At 42.7% G+C, this 27,670-nt stretch overlaps 2 protein-coding genes across 7 annotated transcripts in view; one reads left to right on the top strand and one right to left on the bottom strand.

The window, feature by feature from the left end:
• Positions 1-3,676: 3,676 nt before the first annotated feature.
• Positions 3,677-8,231, bottom strand: LOC148059261 (uncharacterized). Of its 3 annotated transcripts, XM_087781467.1 has the most exons (9): positions 8,202-8,225; positions 8,060-8,145; positions 7,112-7,309; positions 6,964-7,050; positions 6,654-6,907; positions 6,465-6,587; positions 4,718-4,858; positions 4,518-4,653; positions 3,677-4,447 (listed from the first exon to the last, which is right to left on the bottom strand). In XM_087781467.1, exons 2-9 carry the CDS (start codon positions 8,100-8,102, stop codon positions 4,230-4,232), a joined length of 1,200 nt encoding a protein of 399 aa, XP_087637593.1. In that variant the 5' UTR covers positions 8,103-8,145; positions 8,202-8,225; the 3' UTR covers positions 3,677-4,229. The 3 variants fall into 3 exon arrangements, with proteins under 3 accessions (XP_087637593.1, XP_087637594.1, XP_087637592.1); XM_087781468.1 differs by lacking the exon at positions 8,060-8,145 and having other exon boundaries at positions 6,465-6,907; positions 6,964-7,309; positions 8,202-8,231; XM_087781466.1 differs by lacking the exons at positions 8,060-8,145; positions 8,202-8,225 and having other exon boundaries at positions 6,465-6,907; positions 7,112-7,798.
• A 2,959-nt stretch (positions 8,232-11,190) lies between these two features.
• The window catches only part of nav1a (neuron navigator 1a), a 66,566-nt gene continuing 50,086 nt past the window's right edge, over positions 11,191-27,670 (top strand). For 3 of the 4 annotated variants that reach the window (XM_087780823.1, XM_087780822.1, XM_087780820.1), the window contains exons 1-4: positions 11,191-11,318; positions 14,190-14,860; positions 14,955-15,037; positions 23,889-24,599. In XM_087780823.1, the coding sequence (XP_087636949.1) occupies positions 14,196-14,860; positions 14,955-15,037; positions 23,889-24,599 (1,459 nt within the window). In that variant the 5' untranslated portion in view covers positions 11,191-11,318; positions 14,190-14,195. The remainder of the gene's footprint in view (positions 11,319-14,189; positions 14,861-14,954; positions 15,038-23,888; positions 24,600-27,670) is intronic. The other variant, XM_087780821.1, reaches the window with a different exon arrangement.

Below are 27,670 nucleotides of genomic sequence, written 5' to 3'. Positions count from 1 at the left end.
CTTTTAATACTCTAGGAAGTATGAAGTTAGTATACTTTTAATACTCTAGGAAGTATGAAGTTAGTATACTTTTAATACACTTGGAAGTATCTAGTTAGTATACTTTTAATACACTTGGAAGTATCTAGTTAGTATACTTTTAATACTCTACAAAGTATCTAGTTGGTATACTTTTAATAAACTTGGAAGTATGAAGTTAGTATACCTTTAATACTCTAGGAAGTAAGAATTTAGTATACTTTTAATACTCTAGGAAGTATGAAGTTAGTATACTTTTAATACACTTGGAAGTATCTAGTTAGTATACTTTTAATACTCTAGGAGGTATGAAGTTAGTATACTTTTAATACTCTAGGAGGTAGGAAGTTTGTATACGTTTAATATTCTAGGAGGTATGAAGTTAGTATACTTTTAATACTCTAGGAAGTATGAAGTTAGTATACTTTTAATACTCTAGGAAGTATCAAGTTAGTATACTTTTAATACTCTAGGAGATATGAAGTTAGTATACTTTTAGTACTCTAGGAAGTATCAAGTTAGTATACTTTTAATACTCTAGGAAGTATCAAGTTAGTATACCTTTAATACACTTGGAAGTATCTAGTTAGTATACTTTTAATACACTTGGAAATATCTAGTTAGTATACTTTTAATACTCTACGAAGTATCTAGTTGGTATACTTTTAATAAACTTGGAAGTATGAAGTTAGTATACCTTTAATACTCTAGGAAGTAAGAGTTTAGTATACTTTTAATACTCTAGGAAGTATGAAGTTAGTATACTTTTAATACACTTGGAAGTATCTAGTTAGTATACTTTTAATACTCTAGGAGGTATGAAGTTAGTATACTTTTAATACTCTAGGAGGTATGAAGTTATTATACTTCTAATACTCTAGGAGGTAGGAAGTTAGTATACTTTTAATACACTTGGAAGTATCTAGTTAGGAAACTTTTAATACATTTGGAAGTATCTAGTTAGTACACTTTTAATACTCTAAGAAGTATGAAGATATTATACTTTTAATACACTTCGAAGTATCTAGTTAGTATACTTTTAATACTCTAAGAAGTATGAAGTTAGTATACTTTAATACACTTGGAAGTATCTAGTTAGTATACTTTTAATACTCTAAGAAGTATGAAGTTAGTATACTTTTAATACACTTGGAAGTATCTAGTTAGTATACTTTTTATACTCTAGGAGGTATGAAGTTAGTAAACTTTTATTACTCTAGGAGGTGTGAAGTAAGTATACTTTTAATACTCTAGGAAGTATCAAGTTAGTATACTTTTAATACTCTAGGAAGTATGAAGTTAGTATACTTTTAATACTCTAGGAGGTATGAAGTTAGTATACTTTTAATACTCTAGGAGGTATGAAGTTAGTATACTTTTAATACACCTCAAGTACTACTTTTTACTAAAAGGAGTTTCACTCGCGTTCTTATGCAACATCAGGGACATTTAAGAAGTTTCATCTTGTGACTCTGAATGAGAAATATCTCAGTTATAAATCATTTGGATTGAGACACAAGTTTTATTAAACCACTGACAAATCGTAGCTGCTTAGCTTCTGTATCACTGCAGCTGACTCCTGTATTATCTCTGCCGAGGTGGTTATCTTTTAGTTCTCTTGTCTGAATGACCAAAGATGTCCAAATGTGTTTTTTTTCATGCTTCCTAGATTGACCTACATTTTAATTTGAAGTTATTCACTGACTTTCTGTCCTATTAAGTCTGTTTGTGTTGCGATGACTATTTAACTGAATATTTAAGACCCAATTAAATTGTCGAGGTCAAGTTTTTATTCATGTTTCGCAGAAGCAGTTGCAGTTGACGAAACCTGGAGAAGCCAAAACACACCAAAGTGTCCAGTTTGACATGTTTTTTCGCTTCAACTGGTGGAACAGCACCGCCGCAGGTAGAAGTTGGTACTGCAGAAGTTCATCCGTCTGCTGAGTGTAACACGTTTTTGGCGTAACATTCTGGAAAACAAAGAGAAGTCATCACTTCTAATAAGTTTAGTAGTAATGTTTGGGACTTCTACTGGTGATTTCATGTACATGTTAGTAAATCCTGAATTAAATATACAGACTGAAATATCAACGTTATACCATTCAGTTGCGTCAGCTCCAGACAGTTTGTCGTGGCAGTCTTTGCAGGTCCGTCTGTCCTGATAGACTAATACAATTCTGTTGCTCAGACTCTTTCCACAGGTCGCTGAAGAAGAAACAGAGAGTGATCAGAGGTTTTGTGTCATGACTCAAGAATTCAAATAATTCCACTTAAAATGTAAATCAGCTCAAACTCGCTTCTGCTGGAATGTAGGTAAATCTAAGGAAACACAACTGAAGTCGGAAGGTTTATTGACTGAGGTCTGGGACCAAAAGTAGGTTGTGAAACTGTTTTTGCAAGATTTTACCGACCAGTTTTATCTCAGTCCACTAATTGAAATTGTTATTTTGTCGTTGATGTTTATCCTTGAATCAATATTGAATTTAATAGAGTTGACATTATCAGTCGTCATGTGTGATGGTGGGTCGAGCAAGTTGCGAACCACTGCTCTAGAAAATGGCAAAGACGTCACATGGACACTGTAAACACAAAAAAGGTAAAGTTTGACGACTCACCGCACTTGAAGCAGGACACGTGGAACTTTCGATCATCATAGGTCACTGAACACTCCCCGTTAAGTGGCTCGTTGCAGCTACTGCACATCTCTCCGACTCTTGACATGAAGCTGAAGTTGGTCAAGATGAACCCGATTAGTCAGAGTTTTTCATTATTCCTGCTTAGATGATTGTTCTGGACGAACAAGCTTTCTCTGTAAAACTCTTCAAAAGAGGCAAACTGGTTTTAGATTCGGGTGGTGCTAAATGCTAGTTGTAAAGGTTAACTGACCTGAATAATTTATTATGCACATTATTTATTTTATGTTTTATTAAACAATCGAAAGTTCCAGTCATTGCAATTTGGAACCAGGTTTGTTAGAAGATGCGTTACGTAGTTAATTTCTTTCCCATCTTGACATGTCGGTGTTTACCAAACAAAAGGATCAGACAATGAAAAGAAACATGTAATCAGAAGGTTTACCTGTTGGTCAGTGAAGGTGTTGGTGGTCAGAGATGTGACGATTCCTTCCAAGCGTTTGTTCTTCGAACCTGGTCTCATGGTTTTATGTCATTGAGTCGAGGGAGGAGCCGCTGCTTTAGTTAAACCAGTTTGTTTCTCACAAATATTTCTCATTGAAAAATGTTCAACCTTTGACCTGAGTGTCTGCCTACTGGCGTCATAGCTCAGAGGGGTTGACCTGTGGTCTGACAGGTCCGGTCCTGGACGAGATTGAAGCGTCGTGTCCCTGATCAAAGACACTTTAGCGTGATCGCTTCTGATGGCTGAGCTGGCACGCTACGTCGCAGCCTACTCCCATCAGTGTGTGATTGTGTGTGTGAACGGCTGAATGTGTAACTTAATGAAAAGCGCTGTCGGCAGCAGTTCCTGAATTTAACATGTCGAATGTTGAAACTTTGAATTTTTCTAATGAAACGTTTTCTTAAGGAGAAAATTACGTTTGAAAAAAAAAGCTTGTCTGACTCTTTATTTCAGTTATTCACCTACAATCAGATGATTTTTATGCAAACAAACAAATTCACTGGATCACGGCTCGCAATCTGTGATCAATACCTAAGTTTAGCTCTCATTGATTCAGATAGTACTTCAGTGTATCTCACTGAACTCTGCCTCCCTCCAGTGGCTGATGCCAGTATTGCACCTTTGGCGAAAACCAACCCTAGGGGCAACATCAGGTTTCTACAAAGTGAGTGCAGTGAAGACGTGCAAAAAAAGTGTCGGTTTGATTGGCTTCACAACTGTTGTTCAGCAACAGACACTACATCCATACTTTACCCAGTATCGAGTCACACAGCAAACAAGTACATAAACCTGAGTTGGAGTCCGGCCCTCAGGACTTCAAAGGTGAAACAACATTTACAGAGGTATGTTAAGTGAAGGTTTTTTTCAAGAGACCCGGAGCAGTCCAACCAGTCGGTCCATGAAGTCAACAAGTTTTGAGGATTTCTGACATTGATCCCAAACTCGCTTTAAAAAACTTGATGGACTCGTGCTTCTCTGCATGGGAGGGCGTTGTCTATACTTCTAAGGACCAGGATTGATCTTTTCTGTCCGATGTTTAACGTGTATTCAGGACCACGTTGGTCACTATTACGTCACGCACAGCCAAACCAGCCGGAACTCTCTGATATGCAGGCGCATAAGTCCCGGCGGAACATGTCGTACGAGGCGTGGTGTCGCGGCAGCCTCAGTTTGTTGAAACACGTCAAGGCCGTCGGAAGTTCGGCGTGCACGACCTCCACCTTCATCTCGGCCGCCGGCACCTCCCAGCCGATCCAGAACTTCACCAGACTCTTGAGCTCGGCGGGCCGGGCTAGAGCAAAAGACGACATCTGGACATGACTCTCCGGGGCGGAGGACGGTCTAAGGCGAGTGGATTGTACCCGTTTCAATGAAGCTCTGCAACCAGCCGCACACTCGGCTCATGTCAGCGTCGTCGCTGCCGTTGACCTCCTGTTCCTCGAAGACGTCGAAGAGATACGTGATGGACGACGGCCACGTGATGCAGTCCATGACCATCTGCAAACACCGTAGCGGTTAACGGTTCACACTTTGAGGTCGTTCAAGCAAGGCTGTGATGTACCTGAGCGGTGACTTGAGCCTCCGACTCTCTTGGGAACAGGACCGGGATCACGTCCGGTCTGTGGCTCAAAAGTGGCCAAAGTCCAGTTTCTATGAGACCCATGCGGAGCTGATCGATCTGACGGCTGGCTTGTTCAATGACCTGCAATCGAGTCTTATACTTGATATGTTGATATGATCCAGTTGCTTATGTTGAGTTTGTACGGTTGGACAGTCATTCAATGTACCGTATTTTCCGGACTATAAGTCACAGTTTTTTTCATAGTTTTGCCGGGGGTGCGACTTATATCATTTCACATGTTATTTTCACACTAAACCGCAAGAGGGCGCTCTAGGCCTGTGTTGATATTTTCGACGTAGAAGAGGAAGCGCCGCATCTTCTACCTCCGGAGTTAGCGGAGTTGTTTAAAAGTGACACCGAGGATGTAGATTTCATTGGATTTTAGTTATTTGGAGTTACACGGATGGTTTGGTTAACTAGCATGTTATTTATGCTATAGTTATCTGAATAACTCTTAATATGTTATGTTATTGCTGGTGATTGCTCCTGATGATAAGATTCCAGGGTTGAGTCAGTACTTGGGTGACTTAGGTCAGTCTGTCAAACTGAGCCTGAGAAACCTGGGTGTTGTATTTGATAAAGACATGTCTCTTGTTCGACATTGTAGAAAACTGACCAGAAACTGTTTCCTTCAACTGAGAAAAATCTCTAAACTTAGGAAAATGTTTTCGTAACATGATCTGGAGCTTGTAATCCATGCGTTTGTTTCTTCTCGTCTGGACTATTGTAACAGTTTGTTTTCATGTCTTAACAAGAAGGATCTGTCTGGCCTGCAGTTGATTCAGAACTCTGCAGCGAGAATTCTGACCCGCTCTAGTAGGAGAACTCACATCTCTCCGGTCCTTAAAACTCTTCACTGGCTTCCAGTTTCTTTCAGGATCAACTTTAAAATTCTGGTTCTTACTTTCAGATCTATTCATGATCAGGCTCCTCCTTACATCACTGATCTGATCCAGCCTTACACCCCAGCTCGGGCTCTGAGGTCTGTGGATCAGAATCTACTGATGGTTCCTGAACACGGCTCAGGACCAGAGGAGAGAAATCTTTTCAGGCTGTTGCTCCTAAGCTTTGGAACGATCTTCCTCTATCTTTGCGCTTGATGGATCTACTGACTCCTTTAAGAAACATCTTAAGACGTTTCTATTTGTTCAGGCTTTTCCTTGAATTTCTCGAACTCCTGTGTTGTTCTCAGTGTTATCTTGATCTTTAAAGTATGTACTTTTTTGAGTATTGTTTTGATTGTTTAAGCGCTTTGTGACCCTGGTCTCGAAAAGCGCTACATAAATAAATATTACTTACTTACATAAGTACATAACATACCAGGCACGTTCTCAGTTGTGTCGTGTAACGTAAGCATACCGTACAATTATTCAGCCTGTTGTTGCATCTATTCTATTTTTATTTTAAATTGTCTTTCAAGATGACATGTCGGTTCTTGGTGTTGGATTTTATCAAATAAATTTCCCCCAAAAAAGCGACTTATATATGTTTTTTCCGTCTTTATTATGCATTTTATGGTTATAGTCCGGGAAATACGGTAGTCCTTCTGTACCTTCTCTGGTACAAGACAAGTATTTAATAATAAAACTAGATTAAGACCACTGACCTTCTGACCCTGGTCACGTTAAAGCAGTCTTGTGGTTCAGTCACGGTGCTAGATTATCCAAAAGATGTGTATTCTTCTTACTGTGTGTAGAAGAATCTTCCTGGCCAGCCACGCCCTGTTGGCAGCGTTGAGAGTGGGAAGGTCTCTCAACAGACAGAATTGGTGAATCCAGTCCAAGTCTTCCAAGTGTGACTCTCCACCAAGCTGCGACCCATTCATCGCAAAGTCGTGATTCTCTTTTTCAAACTCGTCATTGCTCATTCCTGTTACCAGCTCTATGGCGTCCCGAAGGTCCAGGTCCGGGCAGTCCAGTATGGTCACGGGTGTGTCCTCCAGTGAACCTCCGAACAGAACGTGAATAACAGCCGGACTCAGTCCAGGGAAACTGGGACCAGAGCGCAGGAACGAGTGTCCAATCATCCGGCCCACGTTGAGGAACATGTCGGCCTCAAGAAGCTGGGGCGAGACCGACGGGACCAGGTGGTCCGACTGGCCTTCGAACATCTTGGTGATGGGTCCGTTTCCTGTCCATGAAAAAAGTCTTAGGTCTGCACGGTGAAGTGTCAGCGAAGGATCGTACCTGTGTTCATGTGGAACCCACTCATGACCTTGAAGATGACCAGCGACATCATGTGACGGTCCACCCCGGTCCCCGTGGCCACGTCACCTGACCGCAACCATCACCATGAGTTCCTTCATCGCTGAGACCCAGCACCGAACAACGACACCTTTGAGCCTGCACTGGAGTGGCGACGCCCACTGGACCTGGTCTCTCTGGTAGAAGGTGACCAGCGCTCGGTCTTGTTCCTCCTTGTCCAGCCGGATGTCCACCGTCAGAGACAAGCTCCTGGAGTGTCTGTGCCGATGCAGAAGATCTCGACTGAAGGTGTCAGCGGCTTCTTTTGGATCGGAGAGCTTGAACCAGGCTGAGAACCAGACGTACATTAGTGAGATCCTCTTTAACAGGATCACCTTGTGTTAGGTAGGTAAAACTTTATTGATCCCTCAGGAGGTCTCCTTCGGGAAATTGTTTTTTTCTAATAGCCAGCAATTTTTCATAAACAATAAAAAATAATACATATAAAATAAAATAAGAACAAGAACATAAAGAAGAACAAGATGACACAATCTAAGTCTAAAGATAAAGAACATAGATCAAAGAAAAACAACAAAGAAAAGGATACAAAGACTAACATGGAACAGAACATCCAGATACTTTCACTCCACTCCTGCCCCCGAACTCAGAATTGTACAATTTAATAGCCCGAGGGATGAATAAGTCCCTGAGTCTATTTGTTTTGCACCTGGGTAGGTGCTTCTCTGCTCACTGATGACAGTGTTGAGAGGATGATGTCATCATCATGATGGACAGTAGTTTGTTCAATGATCTCCTCTCAGCAACTGTCACCAGTGAGTCCATCTTCATTCCAACCACAGAGCCAGCCTTTCTGATCAACCTGTCCAACCTGTTGACCTCCTCTTGGACACATTTCTTGACAAATAGAGTTTTTAGATCACAAGACGTCCCTAGATGTTTATCAGGAACTGCCATAATAGGTTTCATATTGACATGTTTCCATCTTCTTTTAAATGATGAAATAAAACTGTCAAAACCTCGTTTGAAGCGACACTCAAGAATGTTGCATGATGGACACACACAAATGCACAAACATCACCTGTGTCGCCCGCCAAGATCTCTCTCTCTGCGTCTCCCTCCATGTCGTAACGGGTCAAGAGTCCGTCGGGAGACTTGGTTCGGTGACTTTAAAAAGTGTATCATTTATTACGAGAAGATGGTGACGGAGCGGCGGGGCTTACCTGTGCACGTCTTCCTCTGTTTGTGTTTGCTCTCCAGGCTCAGGTGAGCATTTAACGACGTGTCTGGAGCTGGTTTGACTTGTCAGTACAGGAATTTAAAGGGCCATCGTTGACTCCATGTCACGCCCAGAGAGGAGTGTGTGCGTTAAAAGGTTATGCGACATATTGTCGACTGAACACCAGCAGAAGGGGCGACGTCGGTCGCCCCTCGTTTCTTGGATGGTTGAGTCAAAACTTTGATCCAGTGTTTTGTCATGAGCTCCTGGTTCTTTGAGGAACATAAACAAGTTCAGGAAGAGGTTAGAACAACAGAAACGAGGAGAGGTTCTGCCCGAGACCACTCGTGTATTTGACGCTTGTATTTGTACGTATGTAGAACTGTTGCTGTCTCACTGGTTCAACAATACTACTATTGATAATTTCCTACTTCACTTACTATTTTCAAACATTCATTACCATTCAAACGAAAATTGTCCCTAGTTTATGTGGTTTTTCCGTTACTATCATGTGTATTTACATGTATTTGGTTACATTTTTTACATTGATTTCTTGTACCTCAAATTAAACAAATGTACAAAAACTAAAATCCAATAAGGATTTAGTAAGATCACATTTATCTATGATCCATAAAAGAACTATTTAAGTAATGTATGTTAAATAAAATAACAGCATCCACTTCCAAAGCGTTCCTGTTATTGTCGTTGACCTGCATTATTGGATCTTTTTTTTACTTTTGTTTCTTATTATCTTTCTTCCGGCCTGAAAAAATTCAGGAAGTCGATATTTTCTCTCTCGAACCACGATGATGCTAAACTAGCTCGTCTGCTTATATCAATGTATCGTTTGACTTTAAGAATCCAAACTTGTTACAGTGGAAAAAAACATCTATACATCAATGATTCTCCTTTTAATGTTGCAACACTGTGTCTAATCTACTCTTTTTGTGTGATTACTGAAGCAACATGTCTGAGGTCACGTGTTCTGGATGACCCGGTCAACCCCCCCCCCTATACGCCCCCCCCATCCAGATGCACCTCGGAGTTACAGTAGACAAATGTTCCTTTGTCACAACAACGTCTGTCACGTCCCCCTCTGAGGGGGCCGACATGTTTGAGGGGCGTCGGAAGATTATATGTGACATAACCCCGCACACACATGGACTCGCTACACTTTTTTTTTTTTTACCCATAATCCCTGTGTTTTTAGCTCCTTGAATCAGCCTCTGAATCTTTGTGTTACTGTTTCTGCACAGTCGACAACAGAAGGTGAGTCTCGCACAGAAGTGTAGTTTTTAGTAGGTGCTATCGGGGGGGTGGAGGGGGTCGACCTGGATGGAGCATGTGATGGGGGGGGGCAGTGTGCATGCGTGGGGGAGGGGCCGTGTAGTGGTCTGTGCTCTGATAGAATTCTTCATAGCTGGTTTATTGTCTGAATTTATAGTTGTGGGTCGAATTGTTGTTGTGTAGCAAGTTACAGTCACTCATGTATGATTCCCGTGAGATCGACTAGAACATAAAAATGTGTTTAAAGTTCACGATTTATGTTGAGGAAGAAGGTGTTGACCAACCCGAACTACCGGTAGATCCCTGTTCACCTTCTCAGGATAGTTTATATCGTGAACCTGGTGGAAGCCGCAGATATATTTTTCATCAGAGCTTCTGCAGGAACGTGACCTTGACCATCGACGTGAAACTGTCACAGACGCCGGTGATTGACGACGACGGACCTTCAGCTTTTTTAATATCTCTAAAGATGGTTTCCATCCCTGATGGACCCGAGTCTTCCCATCCCGGACAACAGGTCCAGCACAGAGGCAGCAGCGGGGACGGGAGGGGTGAGGAGGAAAGGGGGCGGGATCAGAGACAGATACTGCGGCAGCAACATGACGTGACGGACGAGTAGAATGACACACACACACACACACACACACACACACACACGCCGGCATCTCTAGGCAGAGAGGATGAGATCGGGGTCTGGTGGTTCTGGTTCTCCTGACGGTGAGTTTACTCTGACCGCTTGTTGTTGTTGTGCGTCTGTTTGTTGAGAGAACGCTCGAGTGGGGAGATGGTCAGGGAGGATGGGATGCAGGGGGTTTCATTGCTGACTCAGCACTTCAGGGAGAGATCAGTCCTGCATCTAAAGTGTCATGATGACTGGACCAGATCGGAGGATCTATGGAGGTCCGAACACTCGCCAGAGATGTGAGGGTTCAACAGTTGAGGGTTGAGATTAAATAGTTCTAGGCTAGCTGTGGCAGAAGCTCCTTCAAAACCAAGACGAAAACCTAAATAAACTTCAATATTGTCGGGAACTTGAAGATCCAATTTAGTGTCGTGAGGGCCACGATATTGTCTCTGTGAGGGTCCGTCAAGTGAAAATATAAAGATCCTAAATATGATATTTTGAATAAAAAAGAAAGTGGATTTCAAAGTGTAGTCATTCAATTATATATAAAATAAAACAGGTTTTGTTTAGTTTGATTTATTACGACCACCAAATAAAGATCTTTAACGCGTTATATTCAGATTCTAAGGAGGAATAAATAATAAATAAAGTCAGTTTGCTGTCAAAAACTTTTCTACATCACCAGCAAAAAGCTTTATCTGGACCATGTGTTGCACAGATCTGACCCTAAGGTCAACACGACCTTCAAGACTGGACGAGGACTTTAAAAAGTAGTTTCGATTCTGGCCTCGTGGTCTTCGAGTTCTCCGGACTCGTGGAACGTGGACACACACACAAGTGTGTTTTGTGTGCCAGTCGTGGTGGTTTGTGTGCAAACTATTTTTACCGCCTCCCGCACATGTGGAGCTGCAGCTCTTGTGGCTTCGCTGGCGGGACGAGCCGGAAGGTCGTCCCGGGACGGGAATGTCGGCTCCATCTCTGGAAAGTCACTTTGAAAAGTGAGTCACTTTTGGGTCGACTGGAACGTGATTGGCGGCCGCCGTTGTTTGTGTTTGTCACAGCTTCCTGTCCGGCCCCGCCGGCCAATGAGAGCGCGGCGGCGCGGATGCAGCAGTGATCCAGGAAAAAACACACCATTGTTCCTGGACCGTCGCACAACGGTGACCTCCCTGCTGCACTCGCTGGACACGCACGAGGCCGCACTGCCAGGTGAGTTTTTATCTGAATTTGTATTCAAATGTACATCATTGTTTTTTGTTGAATTGACTTGAAACGTTCTCGCTTTTTCTCCTCATGATATTTAACCCTCAGACTGTGTTCATTCTTGTGTGTGGTTTGTGTGGCACGTGTGACACTTTTGTGGTGTCGTGCAGACCCATTTAGCCATTTACAACACAATCTTAGAATTTCCAGGAAACGTCACACCCCCTCCTCTTTTCTGCCCGTAAACCCACCGATCCTCCTCTGTGTTTGCGAAGGTCAGAGGTGACTTCTTTGAAGGACTCACACAGACCCACACTTGTCCGCCCAGGATCGTAGTGAATCCTCCTCCTGGCGCCCTTCATGCTGGCGACTGTGTTCCCACAACTGTATTGATCCGAGATGAGTCAGTGTGTGTTCATCGCTGGATGATGTTACACATGTGAGATAAGTGAGGCCAACCAGTGAGTCATGGATCGTGACCCTGAGACGCATCCACAACACAACCAGTTCATGCTACACAACATCTGTGTAATGAGGAATTTAGATTTAAAATTGTTAAGTGGAAGAGAAAGAAAGTATTACTACAAGTTTGTAGAATCAATAACAAACATTAGATTAAATAAATATTACATAAATTGATATTTTTATTGATTAAAAAAACATTTGGTTGTGTTTGTTAGTTGTTTTACTGTTGTTTTTGTTTTCTTCCTTTTTTATTTTGGTGGCAGGTTTTCAGTCAGTGTGTGTCTCTTGATTGTCTACGTTTTGGACAAAGATTTGTTAGATTGATGAAAAATTTTTTTTTTTTACTTTCCTGCGTCTTGTGAAAATCTTTTTCTTTTTCTTTTTTTTTTCTCCATTTTTTGTATTTGTTGTTTCTTTAAGACCACATTCTGTGAAGACTTTGTTGTTGAATCGTTTTAACGCCACAACCAGTGAAGACATTTTTGTTCCGAATCAGAAAGAATTATTTTTATTTGAAACAATAAACGTTTGCGTCCTGCAATCAGTTTAAAATAATCACGGCAAATTAATATATCTGTTGATTCAAAAGGCAAAAATGGAAAACATCAAATTTTTTTATGAATGATAAAACGTATTATTCATGTCAATAAATCTTATTCACCTCTTCGTAGAAATCTAGACGTTTATTCAATTTCAGTTCGATTGCTGTTGCAGTGAATGTCCAGCAGGGGTCAGCCTCCTACAACCAGGCGAGCTTGTTGAGTAGTTTCATTGAATCAGTAGAATCTTTGAAGCAAAACAAGGATTCGGACTGAACTGCTGTTGTTTACATGGATAGTTCATGAGAGAAGGATGGGTCTTTTTGATAAGAAGTCAAAAGTCTTGGTCTTATAATGACATCATCAACACGCATTTTAGATACATTTTTTTAACTTCCAATGTTGGCTTCAATTAAAGATGAATAAAATCAGGAGGTTTCTCTGATGTCTGTGACTTTAGTGACTTTAAAATGACTTTTTAAACAAATCCAGATTCAGACACAATTCTTGCATTAATTAAAAATGATTTAAACTCTTGACCATTAAATCTTTGAATGTGCTGAGAAGCCGCATGGACTTGTTTACACTGCATTTATGGTTGAAGAAGTTCATCCCTCGCTGACACGTGCACTTCCTTCACTGAATTATGGAGATGGATAACTGAAGTCGAGGGCAGCCCGCTGGTCTCTCCCGGGAGCCCCCAATTTCCATACTAATAGACCCGGAGCTCCACTGCACCTGTGCTCCCGCGAGAACGTCATTTCTGGTCTTGGTCTTTGTTCCGTCCTCCCCAGAGACTGAGGTGAAGACCAGAGTGACAGTATTGTCCATCATCAAAACATGATGGATGACACACTCGTGTCTCTGTTTAGGCTCCTCTGGTGCTGCCCAGAGGTCTTTATAGTCAACTCTTGGACCTCATCCCAATTGTTGACACACCAACGAAACACTGGTTTACAATGAAGTGCTGACTGGACAAAAGTGTCTCTGTGGTCAGACTGTGACCAGTGGAGGGCGACTACTTCCCACCTGTGTTGACTCTTAAAGAAACACTCAAGTTCAGTGGTCAGTATCTTTTCAAACTGACCACATCTGAGCAGAGTCTATTTAAAGGTGATGACGGGGTGCCTCAGGGGTCAGTTGTTGGTCCCAATTATTTGGCTACGGACGTTAAAAAGTTCTCTCTTTGCGGCTTGATGGATCTACTGACTCTTTCAAGAAACATCTTAAGACGTTTTTATTTGTTCAGGCTTCTCCTTGATTTTCTGGAACTCCTGTTGTGTTATCAGTTTTATCTTGCCCTTTAAAGTTGATACTTTATTGAACATTTTGGTTGTTTAAGCGCTTTGTGACTCTGGTCTGGAAAAGCGCTATATAAATAAAAAATACTTACTTACTTACTTACCTGTTGACAACACTTAACCCTTTATTGACCAGTCTGACTTTGTATCCAAATGCAAAGAGGAAAATGGTGTAGGACGTGAGCGATGAGTTCACTGAGAGGGAGTGAAACGAACAAGTGTGTTGTGAAGTAAGAAAGTGTCTCTTTTGTGAAGTGATCTTCTTTGAGTTAAAAGACGATTTCAGTGTTTGATTTAAACCATCATGAAGACATTTCTTTGGACTCTAGATATTCTAAAGTTACAACCTTGACTTGTGTGTTGACCTCACACTAGTTCTTGTGTTCACACAGTCGTTAACATGATGATGTGAATCTTAAATCAGCTGCTCCGGCTCTAAAAAAGCGTTTTTTGTTCCGTCACTGAAGCGCTGCTGTGTTTCAGCTCCCGACGGGAAAATTACAATTTCCTCGCTCTGCTGGAATTCTGCTGGTCTTGTGCTGGAACCGTCACATGTGTCTCTCTGCTCGCAGGTCACCATGAGTGGAGGCGCCAACGTCAGGTCGGGCCTTCCAGGACCCCCCGTCCCCCGACTGCTGCCCCGTACCCCCAAACACGCGGACCGGACCTCGACCCACGGGCCCTCGCCCAACTCCTCCAGCCGCCTCCCGACCTGGAGGGAGCAGCGACGGGACACCGGCCTGAGAACCCAAGTCTTCCACCGCCCGGGCGGTCTGCCCGTTCTCCAGGCGTCCCGCTCAGCCTACAGCAGCCCCGTCACCCCCCGCCGCGTGCCTTCCCCCCACTCCCAGGATACCCTGGACCTGTGCCGGCAGGACCAGGGGCTGGCGCGTGACGCGAACCAGAACTCCAAGACCTTCACCAACCAGAACCAGGCCTGGCGGGCGGGCGTCCGCCGTCCCCAGAACCTGCCGAGGAGAAGCGACCCGGTCCAGGTCCGACGAGAAGAGCTGGACCCTCAGTCGGCCCAGATCCACAACGACAACCTGTTCCTACCTCATGCTAGCAAGACGGCCGTCAGGCGTCGCAGCTCCAACAGCCAATCGGATGAAGAGATGGGAACCCCTGAGGAGGGCAGTCCTCCTCCTTCCCCCCGAACCCACATGACCTCCAGTCACATGACCTCCGAAGAACCGCTCACACCTCGTGTCAACATGGCCACCGTCGCCCCCTTCAGCTACAAGTAAGTCTCGTCCAAGAGATACTTTCATGAGTCCGGCTCTGAGGAGGTTTCTGCCTCCAGAACAAACCGTCGTTAAATCAAACGTTGTCGACAGGCTGCAGGACGGAGATTTCTCGCTGGACGATCTGAGCGACTGTTCGTCGGGATCCATCGAGGTCTGCTGCGATGACATCACAGGTGAGAACCGACGTCACCAGATCATCTCACACCTTTTTTTTTTAAACATTTGAATCAAAAACAAACCCACTGTTCTTTTTATTCAAATATTTTACAATCAAATGCACTTTAAAGAATTCCAGTAGACGGTGGGAACAAAATGAACAAAATGAACAAAATGAACAAAATGTTATTCGTCACAAACATGTTCTTCACCAGAGACTAGAGAACAAACGTCTCTCCCTGTGGTCACCAGTGCCGTCACTGAGGTACCGAGTAAGATCTGGAGTGGAATGTGAACCCGGGTCACTGAGCTTGAACTCGTCTCGGTCCAGAAGGGAGGATGTAAACTGGATGATCCCGGGATGTTGGACTTAGAAGATGTGGGTCAGTTCACTTTAAGAACTCCCGGCTACACGCGATCCACTCTGCAGCGTCTCCGACAATGTCAGTGTTTTGTAGGATTTTATTTCATCTTTATCAAATATTCCCGTGTCGGCGTCTTTATGGACGTCCTGGTGGATTCGTGGTCGACGGTGATGAGCAGTGAGAGCCTCTCCAGGCTCCTCCGAAGTGTGTTGTTGTTCTAACCGCTGCACTGAATCAGCATCAACGGCGTCGGAGTCAACGTGACGTCCGAAGTGCTGCTCCCGTCTCGCCGCCTTCACACCTCTCGCTCCGCCACATGTTCCTGTTTCTTTAGGGTCACGAATATTGTCTATGGAACCTCTTTAAGATCCTCCAAGTCTCACGTGGCTTCTGCGATATATCCTGATACTGCAGTAACAAGGATATATGTGTAGTATTGTCGAGTACTTGACTCTGGTGTTGCAGAATTTACAGGCGAAGTCGTAACTGCTTTCATTGGTTATGAAACCAAAATGTGTCCAAACACCAGCTTTAAAAGCGGTTGGAGTCACTGTATCCTCTCGTCCTCAGTCATCACCGATATTTCATTGTTCCTCTATTGCTGCCATCTAGTGGCCGGAAGTGCTTTTCGAATATGTGGTATCGTTTGCGTCGATATTTTGTAACATCCCTAGCAGGGGTTCGAGGAAAAAAAATCAGATATTTAGCGATACTTTTTTTTCACGTTACTGTAGCAGAATTCAACAATACTGCATCGATCTTATAAAAAAAACACATTAAAAAAAAGATGATTTATATTTGTGTATAAATAATAATTATATTCTCAAAATGTTATTTTTGTTTGTTCATTTTGGTGTTGCAATTAAACTTATGACCACTAGATGTCAGCAGTCATTATGTGATGTTCGGACACATTTTAGTTTCTAGTTCTATTAATTCACCCGAAAGAGAGGAACAGTAACAAGATGTCACCTTAAAATCGTTCTGAAAATTATACAAGTGTATCTAAATATATCGTAACGTGAGCTGAATAAATCATACAGAATCGTGAGATAAGTTTAATCACTACATCCCTAACCCTCTAGTGTGTGTGTTCGTAGATGACAACAGATTGTCGTGTTGGCTGTTACAAGTTGTTCGGTTGTGTAGCCACACGTGTGATGTTGCGTGACCTTCACTTGATCCCACGACTGCTGGACCATATGACCTTGTTGGCAGAATCTGACGCTCAAATATCAGGATTATCTCGGTAATCTTCCATCGGTGTGTGTGTGTGTGTGTGTGTGTGTCTGCCGCACCTGTGCGACAATACCTCGTGCAGACACACATACTTTTTGTGTAATCGTGCTCATCTGTTCTGGGTGTTAATCCAGCTGGACGGCGTTTTGAAACCCCTCCAGATGGATTATTTATAATCCAGCTCAGTGTCACACACACATGCCTGGACAGTTTAGTAGCTTATCTGGACACAAGTGATCATCTGCAGCATCAATAATCACTATTTAGTTCAGATCAGACCCTCGGGTTTCTGGTGAGCAGTGACTTCCAGAACTAGTGCTGAGTCAGCAGAATTTACAGAACAATAGTGACGATTTATCAAGAACAGACACTGAAATAAACTGTCGAACTCTCCAGATGGTCGTTGAGGAAGGAAGAGACGGTTAGTGTCGATCGCCACGTGGATGTAAAACGAGCCGATCAGAAACGACTTCTTGTCATGAACACACAGCAAATGTTTTTTTATGACTCAAAACCTGATGCTGTCATTTCAAAATAATAGTTGTATCATATAATTCATTTTTTTAAGTGTAAAGATGACACTGCTTTTGTGTTTCTTTCACTAAAACTACTCGAAATGTAGATTTTTGTGTAGCATGAATCATATTGAAGCTCCAAGTAATTGTATTACTTTTAAAAGGCTACGCTGATTAGCACTGAAGCTAAACTAGCATGTTGCTACAACATAAAGATAATGCAACATTGATTTGTTTCTTTATTTATATTTATAGAACCTGTCAAACTTTGGAAGAGGTTAATAAACAAAATACCTTGTTTATGAATGATGGTCATGTGACTTTAAGACGTTTATAAATTAACCTTGTTAGCATTTGCTCAGGTTAGCATGCTACACGCCAACAACATGTCCTTATTTTGAAAAAAAACTTGTATATACAAGAATAAAATTGCAGCTTATTTAGCTTAATAAATGTCACGGCCTAATGACGCATGTCCTTTTTTTTAAAGGGGATTTTCTCGTCTTTCTTTTTGCTTGACGGCCCCTAACAACATTCACAGAATTTATATTGGCCCTTGAAGAATTATAATTGCCCGCCTCTGTTCAAGATGATGATTCATTAACTGCTAGTTGACCTCCAAGAAGCCCCAAAGTTAAATATAAGTGAATGATTAACTGGGTTTTTTTTTTTTAAACCGGGACAAAAACTGCACGAGATAACAAGCGAAGGTCGGGACTGAAAGTCGTCCATGCACATCATTTGTGGGAGATCTAGATCTGATAACGGCGCTCTCTGCTCTTGTACTTCCTCCCGGCGATGTGAACTTACATGGTTGGCAGTAATGATTGCATTAGACACACACTGATAAGACCAGAGAACACGACAACGAGCGCACACTCAAGACCTTTTTTTTTTTCCGAGGCAACTCCAAACCCTGGAAGTTGTGTTCATTCATGTGTAAAACTACTCTTGTCTCGGCAGACCACACACACTCACGCGTGCACGCACACACACACGCACACGCACACGCACACGCACACGCACACGCACACGCACACGCACACGCACACGCACACGCACACACACATACACACAGAAGATGATTTACTCTCCAGTGTGATGCGCAGGAATATTTTCTCTAGATGACGATAAATGCAGAGTCACTCTCTTGCCAGTCAACATCTCTATGCTGCTCCTCTCTCACACACACACACACACACACACACACACACACACAGCACGCTGTAACCAGGCGACCACTCGCTGCAGCGCGGCATTCTGGGATACCTCTGGGGGTTGTGCCGGGAATGTCAACAGAGGCACGATGACGGACCGACGCTCAAGACTCGTCATCATGGCCGCCGTTGCTCAGCTGCGTGTGACTCAGGTCCGCTGAGTGTTATTGTTGTGTGTTTGTGCCTCCAGAGTGACACACACACACACACACACACACACACACACACTATTGTGTTGCTCACTGGCTGAATAGTCTGGATTCTTGAGTCAGGCCTGCGTCATCACAGTGTGAAGAGACGCTTGTCTGTCAGCCGGCGACTCACATGCTCCGGAGACGTTAATAACTGTGATATTGTGTTGATGCCCCCCCCACCCACCCCCACCCACCCACACACACACACACACACACACACACACACAAACACCCACACACCCCTGGACGTGTGTCACCTCTGCTGTGCAGCAACATGTCCTGTGGACCCCTCGTGCCGTCAGGAGAGGCAGGATATCCCCCCTCTGTCTTACAAGCTTCCTCTTGTGACACACAAGATCCTTCCTCACTCCATCCTCTTCCTCCTCGTCGGACCTACATCTTCTAGTGTAGCCACTGATCTGAGCTTCTATCCAAGACTGTCCCGAGCGTCCATCATGACCATCATGACCATCATGACCATCATGACCATCATGACCCCTGAGCTCCATTTCTTCCACACTAGTGCGTTTACATTCAACTTCTTGCTTTAAAACGACTTCCATGTAGAGCTTTTCTTTCTCCATCCACCATTATTAGCGAGAATCTAACGATACGATACGTATCACGATACAGATGCAAGGATACGATATATCGTGATAACGTAGGAACAAGGACATATATGTGTAGTATTGTCCAGTACTTGACTCTGGTGTTGCAGAATTTACAGACCACATGACTCTTGACGAAGTCGTAACTGCTTTCATTTGTTTTGAAACCAAAATATGTCCAAACATCAGCTTTAAAAGCTGCTGGAGTCGAATGTATCCTCTCGTCCTCAGTCAATGCGATAAATTCTGAGGGTATTTATTGTTCCTTTAGCTGCGGAGGACGTTATGACTGCTGCCATCTAGTGGCTGGAAGTTCAATTGCTGCACAAAAATGAACAAATGCTTTGAATATTTTAATTGTAAATAAAAAACGTGATTATTAAGAGTTTTTATCGGCAAGAATCAGAAGATACAATTTGTATCACCATAAAGGGTCAACTATACAATATATTCTAGTAACAAGGATACATTTGTAGTATTTACGAGTACTTGACTCCTGTGTTGCAGAATTTACAGACCACATGACTCTTGACGAAGTCGTAACTGATTTAATTTGTTTACAACCTGTATCCTCTCGTCCTCAGTCATCCCGGGATCTCATTCTAATTTAAGTCGCAGAGGATTTAAGGACTGCTGCCATCTATTGGCCAGAAGTTCGATTGAAAAAAAAAGAAAAATGAACGAATGTATCTTCTCGTCCTCAGTCATTGACAGGATTTCATTGTTCCTTAAGCCATTTATTTGCGGAGGACATAATGACTGCTGCCATCTAGAGGCCGGAACTTTCATTGCAACACAAAAATGAACAAACACAGTTAATTTTATTTTGCATGTTAATTGTAAATGAAATATATATATATATATATATATATATATATATATATATTTTACAAACTTTATTCAAAAATGAACCTTAAAAGAAACATAATAAAAATAAAATATAATTTGAAAGCCAGAAATGATATTAAAAAAAAAAGTTAAAAAATTGCACGGTGAATATTGAAAAATAAAATCAATATAAATGTGTATCGTCTACCCTGGCTGCACTCTATTCTTCACCTGCTTCATCACAGCTTCGTAACACACTGTAGTACATAAAACTTTATTATTGTTCTGAAAATGGATTAAAAAAAATGAAAACTAATCTCCACCTGGGAGATCTATTAAACATCTTGTTGTTGTGAAAGTAAAATGATCACCATGATTCACAATCATTCAGCAATTTAAATTTTATTTTGTCGGGTCATTGCCCTTCCCGTGGTCGGTACTTTTCTTCTGAGTCGCAGGTTTGTAGTTGAACACAAAGTCCTGACTTCGGGTCCAGATCTCTGGGGTCAGTCCGGCGCAGACGTCCCGCTGCGACCAGATTATATTTGAGTCGTATTTTCGAGCGATTTTCGGCTCACAAACAAGTCGCTGTGTGTGCAGCGAGAGTGTGCGCATGAGTGTGAGCTTTCACCAACGCTAACAAGTGTCTGGTCAGCCACACAGACCGGCCTTGTCCCGAGGACTCCGCTCCGGGAGCCGTAACTCCTCATCAGGAGCTATTAGCCTTTAAATTACAGCCGGGAGTCGACCTCGGCCCCCGGGAGCTGTCGTGGACCCTCACACACGGGCCCTTGAGAGGGCGGCGTTCACGGCGGTTTAGCGAGAACACGTCCGTGCTGTTCCTCCTCTGATGTTGACACACTCCGTCTCTTAAGTGGAAGGATCGACGTCGCTCTTAAACAACCTGAGGTTCCACTTTAATGTCCACGTCTGGAGTGTCGCTCCAGCTCTTGGCAAAATAAATAGTTCAAAAACAATTTGTTTAGGTTAAAGATTTGCAAACTAGTTCTACTGCTAAAATAATTGAATGCAGTACAAGGTGGTTTTCGTGACGTGTCGACATAGAGGTTCTGTTAATCGTTGCGCGACAATATGGGTCGCAGCTTAAATGCTCTGCGTACGATATGAAAATCTAGTTAAATTAATGATTTTTATTTTACTTGAGCTTCAATTACGACTCTCCACTAACTTTAGACCTTTTTATTTTACTCGAGCTACAATCACGACTCTCCACTAACTTGAGACCTTTTTATTTTACTCGAGCTACAATCACGACTCTCCACTAACTTTAGACCGTTTTATTTTACTCGAGCTACAATTACGACTCTCCACTAACTTTAGACCGTTTTATTTTACTCGAGCTACAATTACGACTCTCCACTAACTTGAGACCTTTTTATTTTACTCGAGCTACAATTACAACTCTCCACTAACTTTAGACCGTTTTATTTTACTCGCGCTACAATCACGACTCTCCACTAACTTGAGACCTTTTTATTTTACTCGAGCTACAATAACGACTCTCCACTAACTTTAGACCGTTTTATTTTACTCGAGCTACAATCACGACTCTCCACTAACTTGAGACCTTTTTATTTTACTCGAGCTACAATAACGACTCTCCACTAACTTTAGACCTTTTTATTTTACTCGAGCTACAATTACGACTCTCCACTAACTTTAGACCCCCCCCACCCCCCCTGCAGATACAGTGGTTTAGAAGCCAGAAACCACTTGTAGTCAACAATGGTTTGTTGTCATATTGAAACAAAAAGATACACAATTCAACTATGATGACGTTGACACTGATTAAAACGAGTGTCACTTGTTTTTGATTCTGACTAAATTATCAAATATATGAAGTTCTTTGAGTATTTGCGAACGTCCTGAGAGCTTGTTTGTGCTGATTGTAAAGTGTTTTCTTTTTGCGACGGCGTCACGTCCGCCACATACACGAGCCGGACGTTAATGCTTTCGTCGGAAACCACTTGTATTATTAATGAGAGCTGATGGTCTTGAGAGTTCATGCGATCGGGACCGAAGGAGCAGGAGATTCCTCTCTGCGAGGAAGAAGCGTTTGTGTGGATCTTCGCGTCCGCTCGGCCTCGTCTCATCGATGTGACACCAAGTCCAAGAGACGAACGCTCGCCGGGTTCTCGATATCGACCCTCGGCGGCGGCGGCACGTGCCTGTTTAAAACCCCCCGACGCTAATGCTATCGACTGCACTTTACAGCAGTGGGAGGGTCTGACGTCTGGGAGGAAGGAAGGTGGGCGGGATGGTGATGATGATGATGGTGATGATGGTGATGGTGATGATGATGGTCTGTTGGCTGATAATCTAGGTGTAATTAGAACGTGACTGGTCCGGAGACGAAGCACCTCCTGCTGTCACGTTGGAACCGTCGTCCGTTTAAACACCAGCCGGAGTCTGTTCAGAGCATTAGGCCGTAAATGCATTACAAACGAAATGTTCTTATAAATTATAGAGTAGATGCATTAGACCATATAAACAACAATTATATCAAGAGGTACGGAAGTGTATCGGAATATTGTGTGCTTGGATTAAACATTTTAAACCTTAAAATATATATATATTGAATGTTTTTATTTATTTATTTGAATAATTAAATTGAATAATGTGTATATTCAAAAGTTGAATAATATTATTTTATAATTAGTGTTTTAAAAGGTTTAATTAAGCTTTTTTTTATTATTAAAATTATTAATTAATTTGTAAAAATCCAATAATTAAAAGATACATTTATTTATTCAATATATTTTGTATTCATAGTTTTTTTAATTCAATGTTGTGTATAATTGTGCAATAACAATGTTATCTTACATGAATTTAAATTAAAATAATGATTTCATTTGGATTTTCTTTTTTTATTATAGAAATTTGAATGTCAAAAAAAGTATTAAATGTACACTGTATATATTCGATTTTTTATTTGGTTATAAATCTTTTTTTTTTAATCTTTCAATTCATAAATAATAGATTTAAATTATATTTTAAAAATAATTAAATAATTTTTAAAAAAAAGTCCCAAGTTTTACATTTCAAGTTGAAATGTAACCTTCCGGCATTAAATAGTCTCGTGGCACAGTAACACTTCCGTAAAGAGATGGTTAAGTGTGCAACGGATTCGTCCATGATGGTGATTGTATGTCGCGGGGTTCATGAAGTCACATGTCACAGGTCAGCAGACGACCACAATAATTCGGAGGAAAAACCTTTTGTTTCTGTTCCTGTAATTCAGTTTTTAACCGTCATTTGATTTTCTCTTCAATGCCACAAGCTCCCTCTGTCTAGTCTTTGTTGTAGTAAAATGGCAGTCGGTACTACACACACACACTCACACACTCACACACACACTCACACACACACACACACACACACACACACACACACACACACACACACACTCACACACACACACACATTCACACAAAGAAAGAAGCAGAAGTGACAAAGCTACAAAATCAACAGATTTTGTCGTCACACTTGTACTCGTTCACTCCACATCTGTTCCTGTGATGGACGCATGAATCGTCGAGTGGGAGGAGAGATGGAGAAGAAGGAGGGAGGAGGAGGACGAGTGAGCCAGCGGGGGTAGACGGAGAGAGAGACGGAGAGAGAGAGGGAGGAGAGAGGGAGGAGAGAGAGAGGAGGGAGTCGCTGCTGCAAGTCTTCCTCCACCAGTCGGCTGCTGCTCGCCGGCACGCTGGAGTGTCAGGAGGTGAGGACCGCTTGTGTAGTGAGGGAGGTTGATGGTGGTCTGTGGACCGGCAGTCGTGAGTCAGGGGGACTCCTGGGACCGGGGGTCCGACCCTGCTGCGGTTCTATTGTTCCGGATGCGTGTGTGAAGAATGCTGCTCTGACGCTGTTGCTCTCCGCAGGAGGGATGCTGGAGGCTAACGTGGCTAACATCAGTGTGACGGCTCAGCTGCACGTCAGGTCTCCTCCCGTCTCCACGCCGGACCGCATCATGTCCTCCAGGAAGCCGCCGGCCAAGACCTCGGCGCTGCCGTCGGCGCCGGCGCGCTCCTCCGAGCTGAAGGTCTACAAACCCGCCGCCGGATCTCTCCCGGTTCCCAAGCTGCGGAAGCAACGCTCCCTCAATAACCTGTGCGTCCTGACGGACGCCGAGAAGAAGCTGAACCTGCAACCCTCGCCCAAGTGGAGCGACGAGGCGGGCCGGCCCGCCAGAGCGGGACAGGCGAGGACCGGATCGGGGGCGAAGCCCCAGCTGTCCAGGACGCTCTCCAAATCCGAGCAGTCTCTTTTCCCGGGAAAACCAAAACCGCCTCCGTCTCCGGCTCCTCAACCCGGGAAGCCCAGTCGCATCCCGGGACCCGGCAAACCCAGAGGACTGTGCGCCGAGGTGAAGCCCTTGAGCAAGACTTCCGAGGAGGGGAAAGGTACCGACCTCAGGGAGCATCCCAAAAAAGCCGCAGGAGCCTCTACCAAGAAGGTGCTGGACCAGCCCGCCGCCCTGAGCCCGGACGAGAAGAAAGTGTCGGAGGGCGAGAGCTTCCTGAAGGTGGACCCGGAGCTGGTGGTGACGGTTCTGGGCGACTTGGAGCAGCTCCTCTTCAGCAAGATGCTCGGTGAGTCCCGACGAAGCGTGTCACACACAAGTTTCGTTGTTTAACAGAAGCTGAATTAACGTAAAACTTCACAATAGTGAAGGAACTGAAGAGAGGTCGGCGTGAAGTGGGCGTCGAACAATGATCCGAGTCTTCAGATTATACAGGAAATATAGAAGAAGTTCTTTCTCCGTCACTTGACTTGTTGTGTGAGCAGTTGACCAGCTCGAGTGTAACAATCATCCCAGCGGAGCCGCAGTATCAACTGTGAACCTCGTCAAATATTCTCACTTCATTCTTATTATTCTCAGGAAAATAATCATGAGAATTAAGACAATTGAGGAGAAACATCACTTTATTTACATGGCACATTCCAGGCGTTGTTTTTTATTTAAAAATAACACAATAGTAACAACAATGTAGTTAATAATATAGCATATTGGTGTAAAATAGTGTAGTTAAACCGAGTCGTCACATAAAAGCCTGTGAATGTGTTTTTAAAAAGGATTTAACGATTGTCAACATTAAATAAAAGATAAATAACTGTGTTTGAATAACAAATAAAGTATTAAAAATGAAAAAAATCGCAGAAAGAACAAGATAAATAAGTAATAAAACGGTTATTTTAATCAAAATGGATGCAATTCTGACGTAAATAAAATAACCAGGAACAAATGCATGAGAACAATGTTGAAAAATAAAATTAACATAAAGATCAATAACAGTAGGATTAGAACAGAAAACAGGCTTTTAAAGGCTATTTGCAGTTGTCCCCTCACTCAAAAAAGAAATCTTTGATATGCCAGAATGGCAACTGAAGTCTGGTCTGTCTCACTAAACTACGTCAATCCGGTGTTTGCATGTGTTTGTGTGTGTGTGTGTGTGTGTGTGTGTGTGTGTGTGTGTGTGTGTGTGTGTGTGTGTGTGTGTGTGTGTGTGTTTACATGCTAACATAAGGATAGCTTCATATCCAGTCAAGTTCTGGTCCCAGCTGCACGTTCATCCTCCCTCACCCCTCATCTTCACCCTCCTCCTCACCCCCTCCATTGATCGGTGTCCTGCTGACAGATGGTGACCGTCACCCCATCACACCCCCACGCCCACTCCATGTTAGCGTGAGATCCGGCGACCCACTGATGGTATGATGCGGGACGTTCTGGAGCCCGGTTCATCATCTCGGCGATAGTCGTGTCAGCGCTTTTCAGTCGAGCCAACTTCTGGGCTGATTTCTTCTGACACGTTTGACGCACCGCTGCCTCTTATTGAGTCATAGTGAGTCTCTGAGGTCAAAGTTTGGATATGTTTTGTTTGTGTGAGCAGCACCGTGATCACAGGGACCCAGAATCCTACAGTCGAAACTTCTAAATTAAACACTAGGGGCAGTGTTGCAACAGTTTTCTTCTTCTGTGAACTAGTTCAAAGTTCAGTTCACCTGTTTTAAAATGAACTAGTTTATAGTTATTTCTACTATATAGTAAAAGCTGTTGTTTTTCAAAATTGTTGCCTCAGTTCATATATAACCACAGACAACATTTTTTTTTTTATCAGTTTTACATTTAATTTGGCGTCGGATTTCATCATTGTATCAGAATCTGGAGACATTTACGGTAACTATTGTATCAATATCACTGGAATGTATCGTTATGTTCTTGAATACACTACAATATATTATAATTTAGTGTGTTATTGTGCGAACAAGGTTATATTTGTAGTATTCCCCGGGATAACTTTGGTAATCCCTTTGGGAAATTGGGTTTCCTGTTCACAGCAAACGATAGTTTCATTAAAAACAAGAACAAAGTGCAAATAAAAGAACAAAGTGCAATGGATGACAAAGTGCTATAGAGAACATATTTCAAAGGAAAGAACACAAAGAAAAGGATACAAAGATTAACATAGGATAGAATACATCATCCTTTCACAACTTTCACAAATTCTGCGAATATTTCAAAGCTAATAAATAAATTATTATACTTAAAATATAAGCCATTATATTAGTATAATTAAAATATTATTTCAAAGCAAGGTATAATAATCAATACAGTGGTGTTGAATATCGACACGGTATCATGAAAGACAATTGCGATCAAACGGACGTTACGCCTTAATTTCAGGCGGTTTGGCTAATGCTAACGTGTTAGCATCGCCATCGATCGGCGTGCGTTTCGGCGACGCTGCAGCTCGACCGTTGAGTCCTCTGATGGGAAAGACTAATGGACGTACGATACGAGGGTCAGTGAGACCAGGATCTTCATTATTCATATTCCGGATGCTCTCTGAAGGAAGAGACTGTCTGTCGTCCAGCGACTCCCTGAACCCCAGCGTCTGCCCCAGAAATGTGTGTCCGACCTTGTGCGGTGTCCTTGTGTTACACCTCCACCGGTCGGCAGGTACTGGAGGGGTAAAAATAGTACACAACTAGAGAACACACCTTTGAATTTTGATTCAGTTGTGTTGCTCTTTCTCCTTGAGGATTACGTAACAAAGATCAGTTGTCGTGTTGTTCATCTCCCCGCACCTGTGTCGTCTTTTCTGACAACAGTGTATCGATGACCCACATCTGCACCCGTGTGTGCGACCGCCGTCGTGTGTGTGGTTGTGTGTGTCACGAGCGAGGGTTAATCGTAACCATCCCCGCGGCTCATCTTTCATCATATCGCCGGCTCGGTCCGGAGGGACGCGCAGCTAATTGGTTTCTCCTGCAGGTGCCGCAGGAAGACGGAGTGATTCGTCTATTATCGTGGTCTGTCGCGTACACTGCACTTCCTGTTCGTAGATAAACATTCTCATTGAGAAAAAACGTAGATCTTGGATTTCAAATAAACCGTCACATTTGAAAGACACAGCAAAATACTTTTTTAGGTTTAAAAAAAAAAATGTATAACCTCAAGTCTGGACCTATTTTGGACAGTTTTGATGCTAACAAGATGCTAGCTAGCGGGTTTGTAACTATGTGTTTGTTCATGTTTGTTGTTCATTCATTTTTTAGTATTTATTTATTTGATAGCGTTTAGTTGTGAGAGTTTGTGTTGTTATCTTGCACTTTTTTTTAATGTTTCTTACTTTCTATATTATAAACTTAGGAAAATGAT

Source organism: Callionymus lyra, chromosome 19 (genome assembly GCF_982586985.1).
Source record: "Callionymus lyra chromosome 19, fCalLyr1.hap1.1, whole genome shotgun sequence".
Classification (NCBI taxonomy): Eukaryota; Metazoa; Chordata; class Actinopteri; order Syngnathiformes; family Callionymidae; genus Callionymus; species Callionymus lyra.
This window is presented reverse-complemented; position numbering and strand designations above follow the sequence as displayed.

Bases quoted from the DNA above. Each gene is read 5' to 3' on its own strand.
- LOC148059261 (XM_087781466.1), bottom strand. From the start codon at position 7,328: ATGTACGTCTGGTTCTCAGCCTGGTTCAAGCTCTCCGATCCAAAAGAA. The intron at 7,051-7,111 runs GTGTCGTTGTTC...GGTTGCGGTCAG, and splicing joins ACTCCAGTGCAGGCTCAAAG to GTGACGTGGCCACGGGGACC. The intron at 4,448-4,517 runs GTACAATCCACT...CTTTTGCTCTAG, and splicing joins GCAGAGCTTCATTGAAACGG to CCCGGCCCGCCGAGCTCAAG.